Below are 22,148 nucleotides of genomic sequence, written 5' to 3'. Positions count from 1 at the left end.
TCGGTGATACATGTATCGTGCTCTATTGCCATTGGTATTTAAAAAAATTTACAATAAGATTTATGAATACATTAAAAAAGTTTGGAAGCCTCATTAATAAGACTATTGTGATTAGATCCAGATCCTCAATTTTATTTTTCTCTACTTTTTTTATTGACTTTTTAATTTTATTAATTTATATATTTATTATTGAATAGTTTGAACAAATTAGACATGAAATGAATTTGTTATACTTTTTCTGAATATAGTTACATAAACTTTGGATTCAGATGACACGAATAAGCTACATTTAAAAAAGAAAAACAACTAGAGAATTCAGATTCGGACGTCGTTATTCCCACCCCATACCCGCCTATTTCCCCACTCAAATTTTAGTGACATGCTTATCTTTATATAAAATGATTAAGGCACAAGTTAAATGAAAAAAAAAAAAAAAAGGAAAAAAACCCCAACTCTACCCACCTCCTATACCTACCAAAACTCACTAACAGTAGCAAGTTAAAGACACAAGCTAGTTTGCCCTTTTGCTAAACTCATTAAAGGCTACGTGATCGACTCACGTACCTCCATGAATCGGCAACAATAATATAATTCAATTAATTAACCGTTTCCTCAAATCAATTAATCTCCCATCACGGTCAAATACCATGGCCTAAAACTCGTAAAGGTGTGGGGAGTTAAACAGTTGACATTCGAACTTCATAATGGCTTTTCTTTTTGGCTGTTCACAATAGTTGAGCATTATGTATTAAGTATATGCTAGGGGTATTTGTGGATACTGAAAATTCCTGCGATCAGCACCCGAGTCATGCAAATTAACCTAGTCCGAACCATGAAAATGTCTTGATACATGCAAATCTAGTCATGCATACAGCGATACATGATACACATTCTAATATTCTATACAAAAATGTCTTGATACATAAACACTTTTTGGTATAGGGTATAAGATACCACCATGTATTGTTGTATAAAAATGTTCTGGTATACGATATGATGTACATCATATATCCGGGTCTGGACCAGGTCCTCATGCCTCGGGTATGCATGAGAGAAGAAAAATTCTTGATAATGGGTGGGTAGGAAAAAAATTTTCCTTTATGGGTAGGAAACCATAAAGGATTCTGCTGAATCCATATATCTCAAGCACCGAACGGGTTGGGCCGAATCCATGGTGCGTTGAGTTACAAAAAATGTAGTTTTTTTGATAAGAAGCTATTGATTTTATTTATTGAGAATCAGTGAACACTGCTTCAATGAGCCAAGAAGGCATTACATCAGTCCATATGGATACTCCAACATGAGACCTAGCAAATTGGGCTAGCTCATGAGCCACTCTATTAGCAGCCCGTCTTCTAAATTGGCAAGAGGCACTCCGAAAGGATGCCATGCGCAGGCGAGCTTCCTCCACCAAGACACCGTCGGCATGCAAACAGGGAGAGTCATCCATGATACGTTTTACTGCATCTTGGGCATCCATTTCTAGAATCACATGTTGGTATCCCATGTCCAAAGCTAGAGTCAGTCCCATTGCAGCCGCCATTAATTCTGTAGCATTAGGAGAGAAGGACCCCGGGACGTGTTTGGCTGCTGCAGCCATAACATCACCGGCACTGTCGCGAATCACCACTCCCAGCCCACACTTGCGCTGCGCCACAGATGTACTCCCATCCACATTTATTTTGTAAACTCCAACAGGCGGGTGTTCCCAAAGATTTAGACTAGATGACATCAATCCTACCCCCTGTACCTGGGTTTGAGCTTCCCCATATTCCACAGCTAGATGGGCCAGGCGGTCGAATGAAAGTGCAGCATCCACTCTCACCTGGTTGTGCACCCAATCATTCCGGTAGTGCCAAATTCCCCAACATATAAAAGCAAACAGAGTCATTTCCTCCTTTGTGAGGACCTGCATAGCAAACTGAATCAAATCCATCACAGACCCCCCCATCGGCCATCCCACTGCTTCACTTAGGGAAGAGTGGTTCCAAATTGAACGGGCATGTTTACATCCCCAAATAGCATGTAATGAAGTTTCAGGTTTTTTGGAACAGCAAGGGCATATGGGAGTGTCGCATAGCTTGCGATGGAATAGGTTGGCGTTGCATGGGAGGATCTCTTTACACCCTCGCCACAGAAAAATTTTCACCTTCCCCGGTATCTTGAGCTGCCATACCCTCCGCCATAAACCTTCCATTGAAACCCGAGATGGTCCCTCAGAGCCCCCCATGCGATGCTTCTCCGCCATATCCACCCAATAGCCACTTCTAACCGTATAATGTCCATTGCGAGAGTAATGCCATATCTGGGTATCTTCCACAGGCAATCGACTGATAGGAATGCCGACAATCACATCTGCTTCCGCTATGGAAAAAAGAGAATAGATGCGATCATAATTCCATTGCCTTCCAGGAGTGATTAGATCACAGACCCTTAAATCATTCGTTGCTAAAACATTCGCTGCTAATTGAGGAGAGTGCACCCGAAAGGTAGTTGGGGTGGGAAGCCAGCCATCCTTGTATACCGAAATGTTATCTCCATTGCCCACCCGCCACCTCAATCCCGTCAATAGTAGATCCCTAGCCCACATAAGTGATCTCCAGAAGAAGGAGGGTCTAGACCCCAGATGTGCCTCTGAAAAAATTCCATTTGGGAAGTATTTTCCTTTTAACACCCGGCTTACTAAAACATGTGGGGAGTTGATAAGCCTCCAGCCCATCTTCGCTAACATAGCCTTGTTAAAACTCTCCAAATCTCGGAAGCCCAGCCCCCCCTCCAGCTTCGACGCACACAGCTTCTCCCACGCCAGCCAGTGCATGCCCTGTTTATGTTTGTTGCCCCACCAAAACCGAGATACCAAGGCAGTAATCTTCCTGCACGTTGCCTTAGGCATCCTAAAAATGCTCATATAATAAGTGGGAATGGCCTGTATTACCGATTTTAACAAGACTTCCTTTCCAGCCCGTGAGAGTAGCTTTTCCTTCCACCCATTAAGCCGCTGCCAGACCCGGTCCTTTAAGGAATTGAACACATCCAATTTTCTCCTCCCTGTCACCGTAGGCAAGCCCAGGTATTTTTCATGACATTGCATTACAGGAACACCCAAAACCTGGGATATTATTGTGCGGATAAGGTGCTCTGTATTCTTACTAAAACATACAGCAGATTTAGTGAAGTTGACTAGTTGTCCTGAGGCATCTTCATAAGTTTTCAATATTTTCTTTATCGCCCATGCCGCCCCAGTAGTAGCCTCAAGGAACAAGAGACTATCATCTGCATAGAAGAGATGGGTAACTGATGGAGCGCCGAAGCCAACCTTAACACCTCGAATCATATTTTGTCGTTCTGCATTCTGTAGTAGTGCACTAAGGCCTTCGGCACATAATAAAAACAGGTATGGGGAGAGCGGGCAACCTTGCCGAAGGCCCCTGTGTGGTGTAATCTTCCCCAGAGGGACTCCCTTCCACAAAACTGCAAACCGAACAGTAGTAATGCAATCCATAATCCGGGCAACCCACCGTTCATGAAACCCCAATTTAAGCATGATGGCTTCCAAAAAACACCATTCGACTCGGTCGTATGCCTTAGCCATGTCTAATTTAAGTGCCATTTTCGGTGTGGCTGAAGCACTCTGAGTCTTAATTGTGTGGGTAGTTTCGAAAGCAGCAACCACATTGTCAATAATTTGGCGGCCCGGGACGAAGGCACTTTGGTTTTCCGAAATCGCGCTTGGGAGCACCCCTTTCATTCTGTTGGCAAGAGACTTAGCAACAAGTTTGTAGAGAACCGTACAGAGGCTGATCGGTCGGAAGTTCGATACATACTGTGGCTTCTCAATCTTTGGGATGAGCGCAATGAGGGTGTCATTGACGCTCCCCACACTTTCATGTCCGTTCAAAACTTTGAGGCAAAAATCCGTAACACTATCACCCACAATATGCCAGTACCGTTGGTAAAAGAGAGCGGGCATACCGTCCACACCCGGAGATTTTGTGGGATACATCTGAGAGAGGGCTTTCTCAACTTCTTCTCGGCTGAAAGGGTGTAATAGGCTGACATTCATTGCATCCGAGATCTTGGGTTCCACATGGCTCAGAATGTGCTGCATGCTCTTGCCCCCAGTGGTAGTAAACAGTCCCGTAAAGTAGTCACAAAACATGGCGCCGACCACCCCATTTTCGGTGACCCATTCATTCTGCTCATTTAACAACCCATTGATGGAGTTTATGCGGCCCCGTTCTTTTGCGTGTGCATGAAAGAATCTGGTGTTCCTATCGCCTTCCCGAAGCCACGAGATCCTGGAGCGTTGCCGCCAATACAGTTCATCTTCTACCACAAGTCGTTCCAAATTTGCTTCCAATTCCCGTTGTTTCATAAGGTGGGTGCCATGTGGGGAAGTCGCTTTGATGGCTTCGAGTTCAGATTGAATCTTTTTTATTTGAACTTGCCGCCTCCTGAAAAGCTTAGAGCTCCATGATTTTAATTGACCCGCACACCTCTTAAGCCCCGGTATCACTGCAGCCCCCCCAGACACCGTGTTCGCCCATACCCGCCTAATCACATCTTCGCAACCCTCCTCTCGACACCAACGTTGTTCAAAGTGGAACCTGCGGCCTATGTGTGTCTGTGGAAATACACTAGCATGTGGCAATGTCCGAACCAAGATGGGAATGTGGTCGGATCCAGGAAATTGGATATGGTGCGCCATTATCTCCCCAAATAATTCCTGCAATGCTGGATTCGTCACAGCCCGATCCAATCGTTCTCTAATGTAACTTATACCACCACGTCGGCATTCCCAAGTGAAAGGATCCCCTATAAATGGAACAACAGAGAGGTTACAATCAAGCAAGGTCTCTCTAAAGTCATGCATTTGATGTTCAGGCCGATCTCGCCCCCCCATTTTCTCCTCCAGAGATAGAATTTCATTAAAATCACCTAGTACAAGCCATGGGCTGGTCTGAATTCCATTCAGACGTCTGAGTAATTCCCACGAGTGTCGTCTTTGACTCACAACAGGATTGCCATAGAACCCAGTAATCCGAAATTGAGGGTTATTTGCCTGTGTGCATTGCATATCAATATGCCCCGTGGAGTAAGACAAAAGTTTCAGTTCCCATCCATGCCTCCATAGCATAATTAGACCACCACATAAACCTCGTCTACCCACAAACATCGATCCTTTCATCCCAAGACTGAGATGCAAATTTTCCATCTGTCTATCCGTCATTTTTGTTTCCATCAGAAAAATGACGTCCGGCCTCTTTTCTCTCACAAGATTCTTGAGAGAGTCGAATGTCCGAGTGTGCCGGAGTCCTCGGACATTCCAACTTAGGAGTATCATTTCTCGTGGTGGGCCGGAACATCCGGTCCCACCACTTTAGCCCCTGGGGCTGAAACTAGTGCATCCATGAGGCGCCCTTTTTTCTTTGCTGCGCCTACACCCTTTTCTTCCTCCGCCATTTTTCTTTTCCCCCCCCTTACTCTGTTTGTCACTTCCGAAACCTCCAAAGATGAGGTCAATGTAGAGGGGGTGCCTTCGACCTGGATAATTTCCTTGGGCATCGAGGGCCTGCCAATCAAGTCTTCCTTCTTCCCCCCCGATGCCCCCTCTGATGCTTTTAACACATGCTTTAGCACCCTGCTTAACTTTGAAATTTTACTCCCTGTAGGCATATCTTGTTTCTCTACGGACCCTTCCGCTTCTTGTACTGCCCATGGCCCATCCATGTTCCCCAGCTTTGCATTTGCCTCACCCAACAGTCCTGAATTTAGTAAAGCATCTGGTAGCCCCCCGCCACCACCCATTGGCTTTCTTGTGTCTTGTTTTTCCCGTGCCGCTACTCGGGCAGAGCGGCGTCTTTCCTCTTCCCCCCGGTCAGCCATAATTTGAGATGCCACCCTGGAACTAGAGGGTGTGGTACGTGATTGAGGCCCAGCGGTGTCTTTGTCTAAACCCACCTGTATATTCTCAAAGATTGTCCCAAGCGGAACCGAACTCATACCTGCATCGGCATTCCCAGCAGCTGTACCAAGCTTCGAACAGTCCCCATCTGTATTCGGGGGAGTCGACAGCGAAACTGATGCCATGCTTCCATCACCCTCGGCGTTATTCACAGGTCTGGCATGCCGCATAGCCTGAGGTCGGCGAACTGCCCCTTCAGTCACCTCTTCTACCACAGCCTCCACCGCCGCAACTACATCCTCCGCAGCACCCCCCTTTCCAGAGTCCACCGGATTAAATTTCCCTGGTTCACCCTTTGCTAATAACCAATCCCCCCATTGGTATTGAGGATGGGACTTCTGTGCCTCCGATATAAATTCACATACTTTGGAACTATGTCCAATCCGTCCACAAGCATGACAGTGATGAGGGAGTCGTTCATATCTAAACTCAACTGTCACCAACACTCCTTCATCAAGAAGAAGCTTTTTCACCCGAGGCAACGGTCTTGTTACATCGAGTCGTACCCTAACACGGAGGAACCTACCCACCAGATGCGCCGCAAATCCCCCTGCGACTTCCAGGCATTGGCCTATACCATCGCCAATGATCTTGCCAATTTCTTCTGTCATTAGGTCAAAAGGAATATTATGGCACTGCACCCAAAAATCTGCAAATTTGAGTTTCATCTGGGACGGTGCAATTTGGCCATTTGGGGTTTCGAGTATTACTAAGGCTCTATCGAAGGTCCAAGGCGCCTGTAGGATCACCTGGTTCTTGTCTTCCACAAAAGCAAAGGTGAACAAAAAAAGATTAGGCCCCAAATCCGTCACAGTCACTGCCCCCATTGCATCCCACAGCTTCACCATGGTTTGTTTAAAGGCCGTTCTATGATAAGGCTTCTTTGTTAAAACCATCCCCACCAGGCTACGCTGCAACACTTCCCTATTTGTCATTGAGTTTGGTCGCGCAATCGGGATAGCATCAACCTCGTCTTCTGTCAGAATTAAACTTTTGGAGAAGCTAGTTTCGATTTCCTCCATCAGACTTCCCCCCTCAAAACGCTGATATTAGATGAGAGAGAGACTCGAGCGTGATCTCGGCGTTGCCACCCAGTTGAAAAGAACCCTAACCCTAGCCGCCAGCCGTTGCCTTTGCGTAGTTAGTATGCTGATTAAAATGGTCCAAGGCAGAAGAGAAAGGTACCTTAAGGTTTTAGCCTACAAAAGCAAGGTCATAAACTATCTTGCTACTCTGACATAACAGCCACATAGAGGTTGCACCACACGAGGAAAGAAGTGAAAAAATAAATTGACTTCCACCTCTTTATGGTGCTGCAATCCTGAGCAAAAGACAAGATCAATATTGCCATGTCTAATAGGTGGGATGTGCAGCAAAAATAAAAAAAGGGGGGAGTAATGGATTAATGTGAACTCACGCACGCTAAATTTAGAGCCCAAAAGACATGGGGCTGCTGCACTTTGAGATTCTGAGAATTGGCACAAAGCCTAGCTGTTGTGTGGTATTTAAGTTGCTATCCAACTCACCAAAACATTGCAATGCGGTCAGAGAGCAACATATATCATTCCAAGGCCTTAATTTAAGTTGCAGCAATAAAGTTCACCATGTGGGGCTTTCTAAGTTCACCATGCTCAAAGGAGATGTACCTCCAAAATCTCACTAACTGGGTCTACAAGAAAGTAGAGGCCAATTCTTATTTGAATTGCATCTACTGTAATTGGCTTATATAATGAAATACAAAAAAATATATATGCCAAGTATCAAACAATGAGCAATCAAATTTAATGGGTTTGTTGTCAAATCTAACATGCCCATTAAAATTGGTATAAAATAAACAAAGTTCGGTGGTCTCCCAAATTCTTTACTGCCCATTAAAAAAATAAAATATATCAATTAATAAATAATTGATACAAAACAATTATAGTGGGCACATAACCAAATTCATGTTCACCCATTAAAAATAAGAATATGTGTCATTTAAAAAAATAAATGATACGAAAATATTAATGGGCACAATATTTTCCTCCAATCCCAAATTCAAACTCTCAAATTGGTACAAAACCAAATTCTCAAATCCAAATTCTAAATTCAACCCCAAAGTGGCACAAAGCCAACCAACTCAAATTCTTCACCGAAGTACGTCCGGTTTGATCCCATCATGGGTACGTAGGCAATGTGAGCAAAATTCACACTCAACCTCATTCACAAAATTCTTCAAATTTCCTTAGGAATTAATTCATACAAATTTCTTTGAATTAATTTCGCACCAAATCAAATCCACCCAAATCCTTCATAAATTAGTTGTACACACAAAAGTCCCTGAATTAATTTCTCAAATCAAATCCAAGGGCTCTAAACCCTACCCAAATTACACAAATCTTTTAAGTGGGTCATCCGCCTATTAAAATCCTAAAACCTTGGAACTACGTGTGGTTTGATCCTACAATGGGTACGTAGGCAACCTAAAATACAGGTGCCACTACAAGAAAAACATATTTGGGCGACGAACATATATTCGTTGCCCAAAGCAATTTAGGGTGACGAACAAGAACATTTGTCACTCAATGTCATAAAGGTTTGGGCGACGAACAGGTCCGTCGCCCAAAGGAGGTTTGGGCGACGAATAACACGTTCCTCGCCCAAAGTCACTTTGGGCGACGAACACATCTCGTCGCCTAAACATACGCGACAAACAATTAATTGAGAAATACATTGGGCGAGGAATATACATGTTCGTTGCCCAAAGTGTCTTTGGGCGAGGAAAACGTAAATTTGTCGCCCAAACATACTTTGGGTGACAAACTATTTCGCCGCCCAAACTCATTTTGGGCGAGAAATATACATGTTCCTCGCCCAAAGACTGTTTGGGTGACAATATTATGTTCGTCGCCCAAAGGGTCATCCTGTTTTGTAATAATGGTTTGGGCGAGGAACTTCACATTTTGGGCGACGAATTGTGAGGTTCCTCGCCCAAGATAACTTTGGGCGACGAAATTTGTAGTTCATCGCCCAAAGTAAGAATACTTTTTTGTTTACAATTTTATATATGTAATAGCATACGATACGATTGTATTTCCAAAGATCATAACCATTCATTTTTTAATTCCCCACTCAAGGATCATCCATGCAAAAAATTAGCTCAATCGGAGATGTAGAAGTTAGGTAATGGTGGTTGAACTTATGAACGATTGTAAATTTTTTAATACGAATCGAAGTATGAGATGAATTCCGATTTAGCCGATTTTTTGCAGGGATGATCTTCTAGTATAAACGAATAGAATGAACGGTTCCGATCGTTGAAATCACATTTTAGTCTTCACAAATTGTTGAATCGCCAAAATTTCTACCCAAAAGTTAATATAATTATACTCTTCAAGTGTATTTGTATGTAGAAGATCACTTTTGTATTGTGTTTTTAATGATCCGAACCGATCATTCCTTAGTGCCTCACTCAAAGATCATCCATGCAAAAAATTAACTCAATTGGAGATGTAGAAGTTAGGTTTAGCATTTAGGATGTATGAACGATCTTGATTCTTATAATAATAATCGAACGGGTAGATGAACTCCGATTGAGCCGATTTTTTCCAGGGTTGATCTTTGAGTATGAACATATATGAAGAATGGCTCTGATTGTGATAATCACATTGTGGTCTTCACAATTATTGAAGCTACAAGGTTTTAACGAAAGAGTTGATATAATTTTATTCTTCAAATGCAAAAACCACTGATTTATATGTAGAACCTTATATGTCGATTGTGTTTTTAACGATCTGAACCGTTAATTTATTAGTTTATCACTCAAAGATCATTCCTCTAAAATATTAGGTCAATTGGAGATCTAGAAGTTTGGTATTGGAGCTCGAACGTATGAACGATCATGGTTCATAAAAAAATTCAACTTTGGGCGACGAAATGTAGCTTTGGGCGACGAACAGTGCGTCGCCCAAAGTCTGAAATTATGGCGGGATTAAACGGTGCCCTAAAGTCAACGACTTTGGGCGACGAATTTATGTTCGTCGCCCAAAGTGACTTTAGGCGAGGAATTAACACGTTCGTCGCCCAAAGATACTTGGGGCGACGAAAATGAATTCGTCGCCCAAAGTTTAGGCGAGGAATTAACACGTTCGTCGCCCAAAGATACTTGGGGCGACGAAAATGAATTCGTCGCCCAAAGTAACTTTGGGCGACGAACGTGTTAATTCCTCGCATAAAGTCACTTTGGGCGACGAATTCATGTTCGTCGCCCAAAGTCTTTAAGTTTAACCCATCTTCTGGGTTCACTTCAGTCACTCTCTCTCACTCACTCCCTCGCCCTCGCAGCGCGCATTCGCTCCTCCTTCCCTCAGCTCTCACTCCCTCTCAGCGCGCCGGCCACTCCCTCCTCCTCGTCCTTCCCTCCTCCTCCTCCCTCCTTCCCCGAAACCCAAAACCCCCCCCCCCCATCGGCAACCCACCCCCCCGAAAACCCACCCCCCTACCGAAACCCACCCCCCCCATCAGAGACCCACCCCCTCCCCTGAAAATCCACCCTCGCCGAAACCCACCCCCCCGAAAACCCACCCCCCCCGAATACCCACCCCCGCCGAAACCCACCCCCCGTCGAAACCCACCCCCCACCCGAAACCCACCCTCCCCCGAAAACCCACCCCCACCGAAACCCATCCCCCCCCCCAGCCGAAACCAGCTCACCCAAAACCCCCCCCCCTCGAAGCCGAAACCAGCTCAACACCCCCCCGAAACACAGGTTTTTTTTTTATTTTTGAATATATGGTATTTTCTGTTTTTTTTTTGTATTTTCTGTTTTTTATGGTATTTTCTGTTTTTTTTTTTTTTTCCTGTTTTTTATGTTTTCTAATATTGTGGATTTTGTACTTGTTGTGGATTTTGCATAAATTGGTTGTGAAATTTCTGATTTTAGTGGTAATTAGTTAATGTTGTGGGTTTTTTTAATTTAGTGGTTTGGTTGTGAAATCTGAATTTAGATTGATGTTGGGCTCATATTTGACAATGATTTATTTTTTTGGTGAAGGAAGGATAGTGTTGCATTTGTTGTGAAGGATAATTGCATTTTTGGTGAGGTATGTGTTTAATCTATCTTTTACTTATGTTTTTGTATGATTTAGTATTTAATGTTTCATATATAATTGTATTAAATTTTTGAGTGAATTAGTTTATATGTTAAAATTAATTATAAAATTGATTAATTAATTTGTATGTTTTTATATGCTAAAATTTAATAGTTTGTTTGTATGCTTATATGTATATTGTTAGATTAATTATAGTTTAGTTTGTATGTTACATTTAGTTTAGTTGTAATTGCAAAATTTCCGATGACGTAGTCCAGCACTCCTCGAGTACTGGGTGAGGTCATGTGGCACGAAGCGCTTGTGCGAAGTTATCAATCGATAACTTTGTACATTTAACTAGTCGTGAGAAGTTATCAGTGGATAACTTTGTACACTAAATTTAAATTCACCTTAGACCCGTTCGAGAGTCTATTGGACGCGCGCATGGGCGCTTGGCGTGACTGCGCTCCAATATGATTCTTGAATTGTCCAAATTACCCATGGACAGTTTGGGAGTGCACAATTATGTGTTGTGGTTAGCGGTTCATGTGATGTGGTTTTGATCTGAGAAAATTTCGGCAACATCTCCTTATGTGTGTTCTTCGAGTGCATACTAGATATTTGTTTTAAATATCTACGTCGTGCACTTGGAGAACCATAGGGAGATGCTGCCGAAATTTTCCCAGATCGAAACTACGTCGTGTGAGCCAACAACCACGACACATATGTGCATTCTCGAATGGGATAGGGCCCTTACCGGAGGCATAAGGAGACGAAGAATGGTGACGCATCGTTTTCTAATTGTCGTGTAATATGGAAACAGGCATCATGGACCGACAGTGGATACGTAATACGAATCGTGTTAGTGATGAATATTTGTATGAGATCGAGTCATTTATCCAAGTTGCACAGGAACATGTCAATGCTCAGAATAATATAAGGTGTCCTTGCCGGAATTGTAACAACTCTTTATGGAAGACAGTGCGTGAAGTCAGAATTCATTTGGTGAAATATGGGATGTCACATAACTATACGACATGGTATTATCATGGTGAACCGAGAGTTTATGCTTCGACGTCCTCGGAGACCCAAACAATTCTGCAGCCTACTGAATTTGTTGCTGATGATAATGACCAAGTGATGGGCATAATAAACGATGCTTATCCATATGCATCGCTAGATCACGAAGTCAGTCAGGATGATACAGAGAGCGATAATATGGATCAAGATGATGGGTTGCCCGAAGTCCAAAGAGAAGAGTTTGATAAGTACGAGAGATTGTTGAAACAAGCTCAGCGGGAATTGTACTCTGGTTGTGAAGAGTTCTTAGTGCTAACTGCTGTTGTGGAGTTAATGCATTGGAAAGTACTTAATCAACATTCGAATCGAAGTTATGATCAGTTGATGGGGATTTTGAAACGAATGCTTCCAAAGAACAATCATATACCTGAAACCCATTATCTTGCGAATAAGGTGTTGAAAGATCTCGGTTTGGGATATGAAAAGATTCATGCATGCAAGAATGATTGTGTATTGTTTTACAAAGAACACCAAGGGAAGGATAAATGCCCTGTGTGCAATGAACCGAGATATAAGAACAAGTCTGTAGAGAGAAAGAAACAGATTCCGCAAAAGGTGTTGCGTTATTTCCCACTTAAGCCAAGGTTGCAACGATTGTACATGTCGACACATACTGCAAGTGACATGAGGTGGCACAAAGATACGCGGGTTGAGAATGATGTGATGAGACATCCTGCAGACGGAAGCGCATGGAAAGAATTTGACAAGATATATCCGGATTTTGCAGCAGATCCACGAAATGTCAGATTAGGACTTGCTACTGATGGATTTAATCCATTCGAAAATATGAGCACATCTCACAGCACTTGGCCAATGGTCGTGGTTCCTTATAATTTGCCTCCCTGGAAATGCATGAAAAAAGAATTCACAATTATGACGCTATTAATTCCAGGACCGCAATCCCCTAGCAAGGAGATCGATGTATATTTGCGGCCGTTGATTGATGAGCTGAAAGAATTGTGGTAAAATGGTGTGCCGACATATAATAAGTCCACTGAAACAATGTTTTCCTTGCGTGCGGCAGTCATGTGGACAATAAATGATTTCCCAGCTTATGGGAATTTATCAGGCTGGAGCACCAAGGGTTATATGGCATGTCCTACTTGTAATAAAGATATAACTTCCGCTTGGCACAGTGGTAAAGTATGTTATATGGGCCACCGAAGATGGTTGCCGGGGGATCATAAATAGCGTCACAGTAAGGAGACCTTTGACGGAAAAAAGGAGATGGGCGTGAAACCTAAAGAATTATCTGGTGATGACATCTTCAGGCAGTTGAATAACTTAGAATTTGGCCGGATTGGTAAACATCCCTCTAACAAAGAACGAAATATGCCAAGATCACCTGCACATCTAAATTGGACAAACAAGTCGATATTCTTCGAGTTGGAGTATTGGTCCAAGTTGAAAATCAGGCACAATCTCGATGTAATGCATATTGAGAAGAACGTGTGCGAAAGTTTGGTGGGGACAATCTTGGGCATTGAGGGAAAATCAAAGGACACAATTAAGGCTCGACAAGATTTGCAAGAAATGGGCATCAGGAAACATTTGTGGTTAACGAAGAAGGGTGATAAAATGATAAAGAAACATCCATTTTATACCATGAAGCCTGTGGATAAGAAAGAATTTTTAAAGTTTCTTGCATCGGTCAAATTTCCAGATGGATACGCGGCCAATATCTCTCGAAATGTGAAAATCGACTCTGGAAAAATTTTGGGTTTGAAAAGTCATGATTGTCATGTTTTATTGCAACGTCTGCTTCCGGTGGGTATTCGAAAGTTTTTGCCCGAAGATGTGGTTGAACCGATTGTTGGGTTGTCGAGGTTCTTTCAGCATATCTGCGCTAAGACGTTGCGCGTGTCAGACATGTCAAAATTGAAAGATGAGATTGTGTACATCCTATGCAAATTTGAACAAATATTTCCACCGGCCTTTTTTGATATAATGATTCATTTAATGATACATTTACCGCAAGAGGCAATTCTTGCTGGGTCGGTCAGTTATCGGTGGATGTACCCAATAGAAAGGTAACAATTTCTAAACTATTTCATTACTATTCTCCAAGTTCAGCTCTATGTTACTCATAAAAGTTTTCTCACTATGTAATTACATTTGCAGAATGTTGGGTAATTACAAAAGGTACGTCCGAAACCGGGCACGCCCCGAAGGCTCCATAGCAGAGGCATACATTGCAAATGAATCCATCACGTACTGTGCAATGTATCTCAGCAGTGTTGAAACGTCATTCAATCGCCCCCAACGCAACGACGACGGTGGTGAAAAAAATGAGACACTTTCTGTCTTTTCTCAAATTACACGACCATTTGGCGAAGCCCCTAAATCAGCTGTTGAATTCTCGAAACACGATATGGAGGTGGCTCATTGGTTCATACTCAACAATTGCGAAGAAGTTGACTCTTTACGCATTGAGCATGAGGAACTAATGAAGCGCGACTATCCAAGATGGGACATGGAACGTGTACAGAAAAAGCATCGGGAATTGTTTCCTAAATGGTTTAAGGAACATGTAAGTGATTACTGACAATAATGATCAGTTCGTTCATGTGTTTGTAAATTTTTTTGTAATATATTAATTCCATTGTCTTTTAACAGATGGAAAAGCTGACTGATGATAATTCGCCGTTATACAAGGAGTTAATGAGTTTGGCGAGTGGTATTCAATGGGTTGAAACGTTTTCTGGATGTAATGTGAATGGAGTCAAGTTTTTAACTGTAGAACGAGATGCCATCTTGAGCACTCAAAATAGCGGGGTTTGTGTAGAGAACTTGGAGACTGGCACGGTTGATTTCTACGGCAAGCTGACGAGTGTACATCAAGTCTTGTACTCGCATCGCTTTCAAGTTGTGTTATTTAAGTGTCATTGGTTTAATACAGACCCGAATAAGAACAACAGTATTAAACTCGATTATGACTTAATATATGTGAATACAAACACTCGATGGTATGACAATGATCCATTTATTCTTGCCACAATGGCAAAACCAGTATGTTATCTGGATGACCCTAAGGCGGGTGTGGGTTGGAAAGTAGCTCAGATGATTCAGAATCGAAATATATGGGATATTCCGGAAAAAGAAAATCAGGATGACGTGGCCTATCAAGAGGATTCATCTTCGACCATACCCAATCCATACAACAATGATGTTATCATACAACAAGTCGAGATACATGACGTTCCTCCAATTGAGATCGATGCCTTATCAATTGATCTTGGGCCACTTCCCCGAATTGATGTTAATGATTTCATCGATGATGATGATGATGAAGATGATGAAGATGATGAAGACGAAGATGAAGATGAAGATGAATATGAAGATGATGATGTTGATGGTATCGATGATGATGATGATGAAATGAGTATTTCTAGTGGTGATTCAGATTAGTAATTGATAATGGTGATTCATATTAGTAAGTGATAATGATGATTCAGATTAGTAAGTTATTACTTTAGTTTTCTTTTTTACTAACATAAATATTTATTGAATTGTGCAGATGAGTTTGATCTCGAACAGGGGTGGATCTCGGAGGTCCACTTCAGCATCCATGTCCGCCCCTGCAGCCCAGCCCGCCCCTGCAGTACAGCCCGACCTCATAGCCCAGAGCGAATCGACCCCAGCGATACCCCCAGATCTCTCATCAAGTACTGGGTCTGCGATTCAGTCGGCACGGAGGGCCCGACGTGGTCACCGTTATGGTGCATATGATAATGTTGCATCATCCACTCGTACTGCCTCATCATCAGAGAGTAAGAAAAATGTTTTCACATCACTTGTGTTTATGTTTAATTTTATTTAGATGTTATAAGATTACTGTGAAATTAATATGTTATATTTGCTTTTCTAGGTACCAAAACCACGAGGGGGATAAGTAGAGGGTTGAAGGCGTCGCGAATCACTCGCACGACGAACGAGAGGATTCGAATCGTTCTTGAGCAAGATCACCTACGACCGAGTAAGGAGGTCCATAGTACTTTCGCTTCCTTTGTCGGATCGATTATCCGTGGTGAATGCCCCATGCTTTTCCCCAGTTGGGAAAAGGTTGATGACGCCATCAAGAGGGGCATTATGGGCTCCATTTCTGTGAGTATATTTCGATTAATATAAAATGATTAATTTGATCATTCCTAACAATTTGATAATTGCATTTTTTTCAGGTAAACTATGACATTCGGATGGAGGATCCGGATGTAGCTAGGTATATGGAGAAGTTATTGAGAAAAGTGTACACACAATGGAAGCACTAGCTGCACAGAGAATATAACATGTTTGGATCGGCAGATGAGGCATTGGCCAGCCCTCCTCCGGAGATGGCAGCTCGGCTTGATCAGTGGCAGTGGTTGTGCACTCATTTTCAGAGTCCGGAATTTTTGGTATGTTATATCATTTTAGGACTTCAAAATTATTTTTTCTTATGTTATTCCTTTATTGTGTATGCACTAATATGTGCATTTACAATTTGCTTAATATTTAACAGAGGAAGTCGAATGCCAATCTTCAGAACCGGAAAGCGCCCGCAAGGATTGATCATCATGGTGGTTCCATGCCCTTCTCATACCGGGTGGAGTCGTATCGTCAGGTGCGCTATTATTTAATTTAATATATATATATATTCCTTAGTATTGTTTGAGTTTTTGTCAACATTACATTCTTTTTCAGGCTGGTTCACAATTTCCGGAGGTCGACAACTACGGGGATGTTTATGCCCGACCCGGCAACGACAAGGGCAAGGCGAAGCACGTTAGTTTTTTATATTTTAGTTTTATTTCACAAATTTAAATTTTTGTATTTGATTTCTTAATTCCTAACTTGTGTATAATATTTTGAAGGCTGAGATGCTCGCCAAGAAGGCGAGTTATTTGGAGGAGGTGGCTAGCCAGTACCCTCCGGACACTCCGTTGGAGTCGATCTCAGTTCCCGATCGCGATGCCGGTCTTCGTATTATGACGGAGACACTGGGTGTTAGGCGTGGTAGAGAGATACGCGGAATGGGAGCGGGTCGGGTTCGTGATCTCAGCGCCGGGTCTTCATCTCAGCCATCTGCAGAATTAGTCAACCTGACCACTGAAGTGCAGCTGTTGAAGGGTCAACTAGAAGAATCGAGAGCGGCATATGCGGAGCAGACGAGTAAGGTGCAGCAGATGCAGCAGATGTTTGGCCAGTTGGCGAGGATTGTACCTGGGTTTGTGCTGCCGCCCAACATTGACCAGTGCATGCCAGACTCCTCCACCGGTGTCGATGATGCTACTGACCTAGGGGGCCATTAGTTATTTGTATGTATGCATTAATTAAATTGTTTATACTTTGTATGGATATTTTGGATATATAAATTTATTAATTTTGTTTTATATAGTTTTTGAATAAAGATTTTTTTTTAAAATATTAAATTCATATATATAATTTAAATAAAAATTTTTTTTTTTAAATCAAATATATTTAGTTCGTCGCCCAAAGAAGGTTTGGGCGACGAATCACCTTGTTCGTCGCCCAAAGCATGTTTAGGCGACGGACAAATTTCGTCGCCTAAAGAGGGTTTGGGCGACGAACACACTCATTCCTCGCCCAACTCATTCCTCGCCCAAATCATGTTACGAAATTTGTCCGTCGCCTAAACATGCTTTGGGCGACGAACAAGGTGATTCGTCGCCCAAACCTTCTTTGGGCGACGGACAAATTTCGTCGCCCAAAGAGGGTTTGGGCAAGGAATAAGTGTGTTCGTCGCCCAAACCTTCTTTGGGCGACGAAATTTGTCCGTCGCCTAAACATGCTTTGGGCGACGAATTTTATGTGTTAGGAGACGAAAAAAATCCGTTGCCCCAGGTGTCTTTGGGCGACGAAATTTAGCAGTTCGTCGCCCAAACTCTTGGGCGTCACATTTTGGGCGTCCAAACGCTCGACGAACCCATTTCGTCGCCCAAACGTTTGGGCGACGGAACTCTACTTTGGGCGACGAATTTCGTTCCTCTCCCAAACCCTTTTTTCTTGTAGTGTGCAACCGCAATCACATATAAATTCCATTTCAATGGGTCGTTTACCTATTGGAAATCCAAACACTTGCAAGATGATCCGTTGGTTTCATTGCAATTGGAATCAAAGGGTATTCTCTTGAGTCAAGGGACTGTAATTAAGAGATGTACTCCATCTTGAATAGGTCGTACCCAAAATAATAAAACCCTCCCACTACTACAATAATATAAATAGACAACGGTGAAAAACCGTTGTCTATTTACCCAAAATTCCGTCGTCTAGGCGAGTGACGACTATAGTATATTTAGACAACGGTTTTTAACTGTTGTCTGAGTTAGTACATACAACAGTTATAATTTAAAACTGTTGTATAAAGTCCATCAAAAACCTTGATTTTCGTCCAAACAGTTGTCTCGCAATAGAATACACAACGTTTATAGATATAAAACTATTGTAGTAGCTGATGTCTAACAATAGTTATATGCTATAAACGTTGTCCGATGTATCTTTAAACATCATTTTTTATAAAAACCGTTACATAATTCAGGTTAAATTTGGTAGGAATGTTGTTAGTAGAGGCACTCAACAACAGTCTTGGCTAAAAAATGTTGTTAGTAAAGCATATACACATCTGTTGATAATCTAAAACCGTTGTGTAATTCATATGTCAACAACAGATTTAACTAAAAAATGTTGTTTTAATCACATATACACATCCGTTTATAACCTAAAACCGTTGTGTTATTTCACTATCCACAACTTGTTTTCCTCTAAAACCGTTGTCTAGGTTTGACCAACACAATGGTTATTCAACTAAAATCGTTGTCTAGGTTTGACTAACACAATATTTTTAAATTGACAACTGTTGTTTGTTTGATTCAAAATTTAACAGCTCTGCTTGCATCCAATTGGAATTAAATCTCACTAAATCCCTGCTTGCATCCAATTAAATCCACAACTATGGACAGCTCAAAAAGATCCATGAATTCATTAAATTGGAATTGGAGTTTACAAAGTCATAGCAAACTCATTCACACATCCCTTGCTAATATTAACACCCTAAAAATTAATTGAAAGTAGCTTGATAGCTATACATATAAAAAAAGTACTTGTACAATTACACAAACTATAATGTCACTCAAACACTACAAGGAAACTAAAGATAGAAAAAGACAAAGTAAGAAATGATAGATTATTGGTTGTCTGACTTGTTCTTCTTTCCTGCTCATCTTGCATCATAAAATGACTCCATTTTGAAGTGTCCTTGGCAATTCTAAACTAGCACTTCCTCTCCTCCTCATCTGCAATTCAAAATACATACAAGCGTGTCTATCATTAATCAAGTTTCTTCCAGATCTTCTATAGCTGTATTCAGCATGAAAACCAGATTTTAAACTCAATAAAAGCCATGGCATGGTCTAAGCTAAGTAATCATGCAAAGTCAGCCATATACATACCAAAATAACTGAATTTGCAAGATTAGTCGATAAACTGCCCCTAGCATATATGTACCAAAAATAATGCATGTCTACACAACCTAGTTAGCTTATCACTAGTAGCAAGGCAAATAACAGCCACACATCGAGCTATTGAATACAAAGCTTATTTTGCAACCCTTGTACTTCCTCTCCTCCTCATCTACAATTCAATATACATACAACTTAATTACAATCTAATGGAAGTCAATGTACTTAATCGAAGCTGCAACTTAATTTGCGTACCAAATGAGTAACTCAAGGATAAAAAGATCCTAATAAACTTTAGATGGACCTTAGGGAATGTTTACAAAGATGCAAATTGCTCAACTGATCGAATAGGAGAGTTTTAAAAAAATGAAAAGATTAATGAATTGTTTACTGCCAGCAAATAGATTCATCAAAACATTTCAGATGCAAAGGCAATTAAAACCGTAGAGCGATAAGATAATATTCTATACTATTTATGTTTTGAAGTGTCTGACCTGGAAGAAAGATCACAGATTCTTCTTTGGCCAGCTTGAAGTGTCTGACCTACAAAAACAAATGAGCTTCTTTTTCAGGGAGGCATTATCAAGGAATACTCATTAAGCTCAGGATATTAGTCAAATGGGTCTGAATATTTAGACTTGAAATATATTAGTCAAGTGATATTAATGAATAGAAAGTGATAGTGATAGCCACAACTTCAGGAAAAAAAAAAAGGCCATCTATAAGCATTCGGTACTTTTATGTTCAGATTACCTCCAACTTCTTTTTTCTTGTCTTATTATAAAAGCAAGAATATTTGAAAGAGGTTAAGAAATAGTATTATGTTCCAGCAAAGAAGGCTAAAGGAATCATGAGCTCCCACCCATTAATAACCATGCTGCAAAATTTAATTCATTCAAACAGTGAAGATATTTCTACATTGGAACCACGTACAAAGTACTTTGTTTCTTCCCACATTGGAAGACAGATGAAGAAAACAAACAAGTTCCTCAAGGATGACAGAGTTTTGACACTCTACTCATGAAGCAAAAGCCACTTCAACACAAAAGACATACAACCAAAGCACATTTAAGAAATTAATAATAAAAATAAATAATAAGTTTTTACAACTAAAGCATCCAATAAGGAAGTTATATGCTAATGTCTACTCCCAAGACACTACATACCACAAAATTGCAACGAAGAGTCCTACTTTCCCATTTTTAACCAAACATGAGAAAGTTCATCAACATTAGCATTAATGACATGCAATACATGTGCCCATGCAGCTTTTGAGAATAAGAAGCTTACAGAATGACACTTTTTATATAGAGCTAATGAGGAAAGCATATAATTGGCAGGAGAAGAAGAAATAACTCATGAAAAATGTTTGCAAGGGTACTTAAGGACTTAATTTTTTTTTTTTTTTTATTCTTCATGAGACTTAACTGCAAGACGTATTGCAACTCCAACTTACCCCACTTTGACCTCAGCTAATCTTCATGAGACTTAACTGCAAGACGTATTGCAACTCCAACTTACCCCACTTTGACCTCAGCTAAGCTTAAGGGCAAACACGTACTGGCAAAAACATTCAAAGACCAAGGAGGGATGCAGTTATTTAGATTCAAGCCATGTCATAGCACACATCTGAATATGTACAATAACAGTTTGGATTAGATGAGTTTTGTTTATGCCCTTATTATATATGTAATTATAAAATGTCTAGAAAATCATTTTCATCTAACAGGTTAGACAAGTGACTGTGGCATAACATTTATAGTAGCTTCACTTTAAATTATTGTTCTGTTATAGTTTAGCATTAGGAGACTCAATCAAGTGAGTCACCAAACTAGACATCCCTTAAACAAAATTTTGCCCAGTCATCACATTATTTCTTTTTTGTCTTTTTCCTTTTATGGCTTGGCAAGATACAAACATGGACCTAACCACACAACATTTACTCACATAACCAGCAAATAAACATACCAAAAGCGAAGTCCACAAATAGACCCTCCCAGATTATACTTCAATTGAATATAACACAATAACTTATTGTTATCAATAGAATAGTTAAGACCACCCACACTATTAAAATAGACCCTCCAGATTAAGATTTAAGGAGACTAATCTACTAACACTATCATATAACTAAGTACTGCCAATTTGAATGGAAGCTTCACTTTAAGTAATGGAATTTCATGTACCTACCATCTAGTTTCGAAGATATTATTTCTGAACCATTGAAACCGATGAACAGCAACACTTACTCTTCCCTGTAAAAGATTGAGAAATGCATTAATCAAACTTAAACTCAAACTCATATATTTTTGAGCATGCACAGTCCATGTCATTTTTGAGCCCACACTAACTCAAACTCATATATTTGCAACTCAAATTCAAGATACTTTGACCAAACCACATACTTGCATCAAGGTATAAACTTAAAGGTACAAGTTCAGCTAGCATATTAAAGGGTGAATTGTGATATAACTCACATGATGATCATCATTGCTTCACTGGATTGCTCTTGTCATTCACTTATTGACATACCAAAACTAAAGTCCACAAATGATGAGCAATTTAAAGATGATATTGGTA

The 22,148-nt window shown here is 41.0% G+C and overlaps 1 protein-coding gene, 1 long non-coding RNA gene and 1 pseudogene across 4 annotated transcripts; 2 read left to right on the top strand and 1 right to left on the bottom strand.

Moving 5' to 3' along the window:
• The first annotated feature begins 10,848 nt into the window (after positions 1–10,848).
• LOC147291128 (uncharacterized) lies at positions 10,849–17,404 on the top strand. 3 transcript variants are annotated; one of them, XM_086238450.1, is made up of 7 exons: positions 10,849–11,046; positions 15,632–15,884; positions 15,983–16,218; positions 16,293–16,508; positions 16,613–16,714; positions 16,795–16,875; positions 16,965–17,404. In XM_086238450.1, exons 4-7 carry the CDS (start codon positions 16,401–16,403, stop codon positions 17,400–17,402), a joined length of 729 nt encoding a protein of 242 aa, XP_086094576.1. In that variant the 5' UTR covers positions 10,849–11,046; positions 15,632–15,884; positions 15,983–16,218; positions 16,293–16,400; the 3' UTR covers positions 17,403–17,404. The 3 variants fall into 3 exon arrangements, with proteins under 3 accessions (XP_086094576.1, XP_086094575.1, XP_086094577.1); XM_086238449.1 differs by lacking the exon at positions 10,849–11,046 and adding an exon at positions 15,432–15,547; XM_086238451.1 differs by lacking the exon at positions 10,849–11,046 and having other exon boundaries at positions 15,882–16,218.
• Positions 11,863–16,242, top strand: LOC147291129 (uncharacterized; annotated as a pseudogene).
• A 1,693-nt stretch (positions 17,405–19,097) lies between the features above and the next one.
• Positions 19,098–22,107, bottom strand: LOC147291127 (uncharacterized). The gene is made up of 4 exons (XR_015121470.1): positions 22,046–22,107; positions 21,759–21,823; positions 20,063–20,111; positions 19,098–19,403 (listed from the first exon to the last, which is right to left on the bottom strand). It is a non-coding gene; the product is annotated as an uncharacterized LOC147291127 (long non-coding RNA).
• Between the last annotated feature and the right edge of the window lie 41 nt (positions 22,108–22,148).

The sequence above is a fragment of the Dryas octopetala genome, chromosome 3 (genome assembly GCF_963921425.1).
Source record: "Dryas octopetala chromosome 3, drDryOcto1.1, whole genome shotgun sequence".
NCBI classification, from domain to species: Eukaryota; Viridiplantae; Streptophyta; class Magnoliopsida; order Rosales; family Rosaceae; genus Dryas; species Dryas octopetala.
The sequence above is the reverse complement of the archived record's forward strand: the minus strand, read 5'-3'. Positions and strand labels throughout refer to the sequence as shown.

What these genes read in the sequence shown, in the direction of transcription:
- LOC147291128 (XM_086238450.1), top strand. Translation starts at nt 16,401, where the DNA reads ATGTTTGGATCGGCAGATGAGGCATTGGCCAGCCCTCCTCCGGAGATG. An exon ending in GGGTGGAGTCGTATCGTCAG is followed by an intron (nt 16,715 to 16,794) that starts GTGCGCTATTAT and finishes ATTCTTTTTCAG; the next exon opens with GCTGGTTCACAATTTCCGGA. An exon ending in ACAAGGGCAAGGCGAAGCAC is followed by an intron (nt 16,876 to 16,964) that starts GTTAGTTTTTTA and finishes AATATTTTGAAG; the next exon opens with GCTGAGATGCTCGCCAAGAA.